The following is a 5918-nucleotide window of genomic DNA, read 5'->3' on the forward strand; positions in this document are numbered from 1 at the left end:
GACCTGACTTAAGAAAAAAAAATCCCCTCCCACAGAGCGGGGACAATTATACCTATTTCATTCCTTGAGCTTTTTGTATAGCAAAATCATCCTACAGACAGAGAAGTTTTCTTCACAGATGTAGATTTTAGAAGTCGCCTTTTGCTTGTTTATAACTTGATCTCAGCCTCAGATGTTTCAGCCTTACAAGAAACGCTGTTCCATGTTCACGTCACTGGAGCCTGATCAGAGACAGCAAAGGAGCAAATTCTGATGGGAAGCAGATTCTGATCCAGTGGCATCACCTGTGAGTAGCAGCCCATCTCCTCTGCTCCTCCGCTTCCCTGCATCACCCAGCCTGGGAAGGGGGAGAGGGGACCACACTGCAAATGAATCTATTACAAGATAATTTTAGGGTATTTATTTTCAAATAATCACGGTAAGGTTAGGCCACACTACCATGAGTGGCATATTGTGAATAAATCTTCTAAACTGAATTATTACATTGAAAATGTTCATAATGCATGACATGTAAAACAAAAAGTAGTCTTAGTAATGCCATGTGCTGTGCCGCCCCTCATACTCTGCTCAGCTAGCTCTTCAAGAAATGAGGTTCAGTTGCTAATTTCAAGGAATTAGACCAATCGGTCAGTATTTTTACAGAGCATTCCAGAATGGGGTGGACAGAACCCAGAGGAATTGTGATGAATTTCCTGGGGAACTTTTTTTTTTTTGTACTCTAAACCTCACATGACAACAAAAATATCACCTTTTCGACTGATTTATGGCCGAGAAGAAAGGTTTCCCAATAAAGCTTCATCAATTTTCATGTTATGTGTCACTAAGTGCCAGCGTCTATAATACAATTAAGTTAATTTGTGATGATTCAGCAAAGGAATACAGCTCCTTCTCTATTTCTTTATCAAACTACATTTGTTGTGTCCTTATAACCAAGACCATGAAGAGCCCGGCAGTACACTGAAAGCAACAGTGGACACTGACAGTCCATTGCCTGCAAATAATATTTCTAAAGAAAAATAAACTAAAAAAATGGAGATTGTAGAAGAGATTTCTATCTATAGGAAGATGCTGTTTGAGGTTGGGGACCATGTTTTGTTAATTGATGTGAGAAAAAGTAAGGAAGGGTCATATCTTGATTACCAATTACATGTAGCTAGAAAGTTAATAATCACATGAATTAATGTGAAGTTCAAAGACTATTATATAATCTTGTGTGAGTTAAGTTGAATATATTGCTTAATTAATTCTATCATTTTTTCACCTATTAATTTTCAAAGATGTAGTGCAGGAGGTGGGTGTATGTGCCCTGCCTTCCAGAGAGAACCAGTCAAGACAATAAAGAGAGGGGGAGAGAGAGAGAAGCTGCACATGTGTGTAGTTGTGATGTTTATGACACATGTACATTGTAACTGAACACCCCAGTCTGACAATTTAATAGTTTATTGTGTTAAGATAAATATTTTGGATTTCTTGAAATTCCACAGTTGAGATACAAATGACGTTATTTAGAGAAGTTAAAAAGGGAAACTGGCAGCGTCTGGTCAGCACAAAAAGTCCAGTTGCTGCAGTCACTGGCCCTACCACGGTGGGCGGAGGGGAAGAGCGGCAGTGCTGGGAGGGGACAGTCTGTGCCACGGGGTCACTGTCAGGGACAGAGATTCCCCCCGGCCTGAGCTGGGACTGGGCAGATTATCAGGGGAGCTGCGTTTGTACCCCTATCACTGACACGAGGATTGAAATAAGGGCGGAGCGTCCCAGAGAAGGTGTTAGTGAAAGTGAAGAGATGGGACCTGTCAGTCACATTGTAAAACGAGACCTCGCCCGCCTCATAGTCCAGGAAAATCCCCACCTGGCTGGGCCTGACGCTCACGGGGAGGGGGATTGGGGGGGGCGGTGCCGGCCTTGTATCCCTCATCCCTCAGCCACACGATCCAGTATCCATCCTCAGGTGTGAGTGTGACCTTCCCCTTCCTGTTCGCAGATTCCCTACAAACCCCCAGAGTCCACTCAGTCTTGTCTCCCACCTCCACCTCCCAGTAACGCCTCCCGCCCGCGAACCGCTCAACGCCCAGGACACAGGGACAAAGATCAAATCTCTCAGGATTGTCGGGCAGATCCTGCCATGTGTCTCCGAATCTCACATGTTTCTGATCCTCAGACAGGATGAGTCTGGGATGAGCCGTGTCTGGATCCAGAGTCACGTCCACTGGAAAGAGAGTCACAGAGTCAGGGCCGGGGGCAGGGGCTGGTCACTGAGATCAAAGGGAAATTAACCTGCATCCTTGTTAATCGCTGCGGGGGGGGTTGTTGCCCAAGGGGAGTCAGGGCCCGTCTGCCTGTGAGGAGGAAAGGGCGGGAGGGGTGGGAAGGTGTCAGTGGAGGCGGGGGGGGAGGGCACAAGTAGATGCTGGAAGAGGAAAGGGGAGGGGGAGGTGACAGGAGCAGAGGGGGTGGCGGGAGGGGCAGAGGGGAGGGACAGGCACAAGGGCAATGGGGGGATAAGAGAAGGGGCAGGCACCATGAGGACAGAGGGGGGTGAAGGGCAGGTTCCTGGGGGTGGGGGGAGAGGTGGGCTCCATGGGAGAAGGGGACAGACCCCAGGGGTCTATGGGGAGCAAGGGAAGGGATGGGCAGAGGGGTGTGAGGGAATGTGGGTGCTCCAATGGGGCAGGGGAAATCAAAGGGGAGGGTGAGCTGCCAGGGGGTGAGATGATGAGGAGTGGGGCAAGTGGAACCATGGGGGGGAGTGAGTGGGCAGGCACTGGTGCCAAAAGGACAGAATGGGGGGGTAAGGGAGCAGGTGAGCAGAAGGGGGGCAGAGAGAGGGGTGTGGAGAAGGGCGGGCCCTAGGGGGCAGATGGGTGTGAAGGGAGATGTGGGCACCAGGGGGGCAGAGGGAAGATGAAGGGAGGGGTGGGACCCAGAGGTTAGGAGAGGGAGAGGTGAGGGGTGGGGCAGTGCTGAGGTGAGGGGAAGGACTGAGACCAGGGGTCCCAAAGGGGGGTGAGGGAAGGGACTTGCACCAGGCGGGCAGAGGGGGCAAAGGAAACAGCAGGGACCAGGGAGGCAGATGGGGCAAGGGAAGAGCTGGGACTTGGGGCAGAGGAGGAGCTGGCACCAGGGGACTGGAGGGGTGGTGAGGGGAGCAGGTGTCACGGAGCCAGCAGGCGAGGGGAGGGGCAGAGGTTAGAAATAAGGAGAAGGTGGCATGGGTGATGGTGGCAGAGGGGCAAGAGGAGAGCAGGGTCAGTGGGGCAGAGGGTGGTGAGGGGGTTGGGCACCAGGGAGGAAGGGGACAAGGGGAGGGTCAGGTGTTGGGGGCCAGGGGGAGTGAGGGAAGGGATAGACACCAGAAGGGTGCGGCAGGTAAGGGAAAGGGCAGGTGCCAGGGGGATTGAGGGGATTGAGCAGAAGGGCAGACACAGGGAGGGCAGAGGAGGGGAGGGACAAGCACCAGGGGGCAGAGAGGGGTGAGAATAGAGGCAGGGGCAGGTAGGTAGAGGGAGGTGTTTGGAGATGGGATTGGGGAGAGGCAGGTGCCAGGGGGTCAGAGTGGGGCTAGAGGAAGGGTGGGCACAGGGGGGTGAGGGAAGGGGTGGGTGCCAGGGGTCAGAGAGGGTGGGGAGAGGGGCAGGTGCCAGGAGGGCTGAGGGGAATAAGAAGGGCGGAAGCCAGGACAGCAAAGGGTGGTGAGGGGTGGAGTGGCCATCAGGGGGCAGAAAGGGGTGAGCGGAGGGGTGGGAGACATGACAGCAGAGGAGGAAAGAGGAGAGGTAGATGCCAGGACATAGCAGGGGTGTGAAGTGATGGGGGCCCTTGGGGCTCTAGCATGGTGAGTGGCACATGACAGAGTTAATACTGTTAGGGTATGTCTACACTACAGGATTAATCCGAATTTAGATAATTCGAATTTGGGAAACAGGTTGTATAAATTCGATTGTGCGCGGCCACACTAAGCACCTTAATTCGGTTTTAAACCACATTAATTCGGTGGTGTGCGGCCACACTACCCCATTAACTTAAACACAGTGATTCGGTGGTGTGCGTCCACACTAACCCTAATTCGAATTAACAAAATCGATTTAGGCTCTACTCCGTTCGTCGAGGTGGAGTACAGAAATCGATTTAAAGGGCCCTTTAATTCGAATTAACTGGCTCTGTAGTGTGGACGGGTGAAGGGTTAATTCGGATTAAGGCAGCTAAATCCGAATTAAAGTCCTAGTGTAGACCAGGCCTTAGTGACCCTGGCAGCTGGCAGCTCAACGTCCCTGCCAGGGGCCTGGGCTGGCACAAGTCTGGCAGCTCAGCTGGGTGTTACTGTGCTGTGTGGACAGGACCTAGGGTTGGCACCTGTCCAGGTTTCCCAGGATCGTCCCTTTGTTCAGGTCGCTGTCCTGGGAAATCTGTGAGTCTGTCCAGGATGCTACTAGCCCCAGGTATGTCAGTGGCTGTAGCAGGGGGGCTGCGGGGTGTCGATGCTGCACAGAGAGAGATCTGGGTCCAGAGTGTCTGGGAGCCCCGGGGACGGGGCACCTTGGGAGCAGTGAGTGAGATGTGGAGCTTGGGGCCAGCAGGGCCCATTCACCACCATGCAGGTATCAGCTGTGGGGGTCACCGCTGGGGGTAGTGGGGTAGATTTAGGGCCATAAACTACTTGGTGAGGTTGGTGCCTGAGGCAGCCAAACGAACAGGAGCCTGCAGGGGCTGGTGCCCTCTCCCGCGGGTGAGACGGGGACACGGTGCTCTGGGTGTGGGGACAGGTGGTGTATGTGGAGCAGAGGTGGTGACCCTAACAGGACCCCAACGGTGTTTGTGTAACTGTCCTGGGCACCCCCCTCCCTCCCAGCTGTGTGGTAGGACACCCTGGGGTGCATGGACACCTGGGCCAGTGGTGCTGTAATGTGTGCACACAGCCCCTGGAGCTACCAGGGAGCTGCCCAGACTCTCCCAGCATTCACCAGGACACACACATGGTCAGGCAGCAGGCTGGGAGCAAACACACACACACACAGCTCAGCCACGGCTGTGAGGCAGAAAAGCTGCCTTGTTGGCACAATTTGTTGTAACTGGGTCAAGGGAGTGTCACAAGCTGGTTATAAAAACCTGTCTGCCCCTGCAGTGGGGACAGGGCCTTCCTCACCCCAAATCCAGGGGGACACTGAACAGCCCCTGTCTGGGCATGTTACACCAGAAGGAAATTGTGGGCGAAAGCCTGGTCTGATCCTGCTGCTGGGAAGAGAGAGCTTGGCAATTCAGTTCAGTTATGGACAGATAAGAATGTCCATCATGCAGAGCCCAGGTACCCCTTGCAAAGGTGATACCAGGGGGCAGCATTTCATCACTAATCAGCCCTTTCCCAAAGGGGACATGTCCCTGATCTGCAATAAACCTGGGTGTCATCTGCCCCTTTCCATCCACCCTGGTCACATTGCTCTTTCTAGCTTGAATGTCATAGGAAAATGCGCTGTGCAGGGAAAGGAGCAGAGAGCTCCCAGGGGAAGGTGGGTCTCACCATGGATAAAACATCAGTGGTATGTACAGTACCTGTGTAGATCTGGGCGCTTCTCCACCCTGCAACCAAACACAGACAGAGGGGTGAGAACGCCCCTGAACATCGACACGCTGAGCAGGAGACAATGTCACACTGGGTGATACAGGGGGGAATAGAACTTACTGAGCTCAGCCTGGAGTTTGTCTAAAAATAAAACAAAGAGAAATGAGTCAATATCACATTATCTTGCAGAAGAGAAGTGAGTCAAAAAGACCTTAAAGCAGGGAAGTTACAATCCTTAGACTCAGCCTGGAGGCTACAGCAGCAGCCAGACACCTGAACCTAGGCTGACCAGACAGCAAATGTGAAAAATCAGGATGGAGGTGAGGGGTAATAGGAGCCTATATAAGAAAATGACCCCAAAATT

The 5918-nt window shown here is 52.7% G+C and overlaps 1 protein-coding gene across 1 annotated transcript; it reads right to left on the reverse strand.

The window, feature by feature from the left end:
• Nucleotides 1-1713: 1713 nt before the first annotated feature.
• Nucleotides 1714-5695, reverse strand: LOC112123634 (erythroid membrane-associated protein-like; the record flags this gene model as incomplete). Its single annotated transcript, XM_029914301.1, is given in 4 exon segments — nt 1714-1852; nt 1854-2206; nt 5545-5571; nt 5675-5695. Coding segments are annotated over 4 exon segments (540 nt in total), but the record flags the coding sequence as incomplete, so codon positions are not given.
• Nucleotides 5696-5918: the final 223 nt, after the last annotated feature.

This window comes from Terrapene carolina, unplaced genomic scaffold (genome assembly GCF_002925995.2).
Source record: "Terrapene carolina triunguis isolate 2854851 unplaced genomic scaffold, T_m_triunguis-2.0 Scaffold34552, whole genome shotgun sequence".
Lineage (NCBI taxonomy): Eukaryota > Metazoa > Chordata > Testudines > Emydidae > Terrapene > Terrapene triunguis.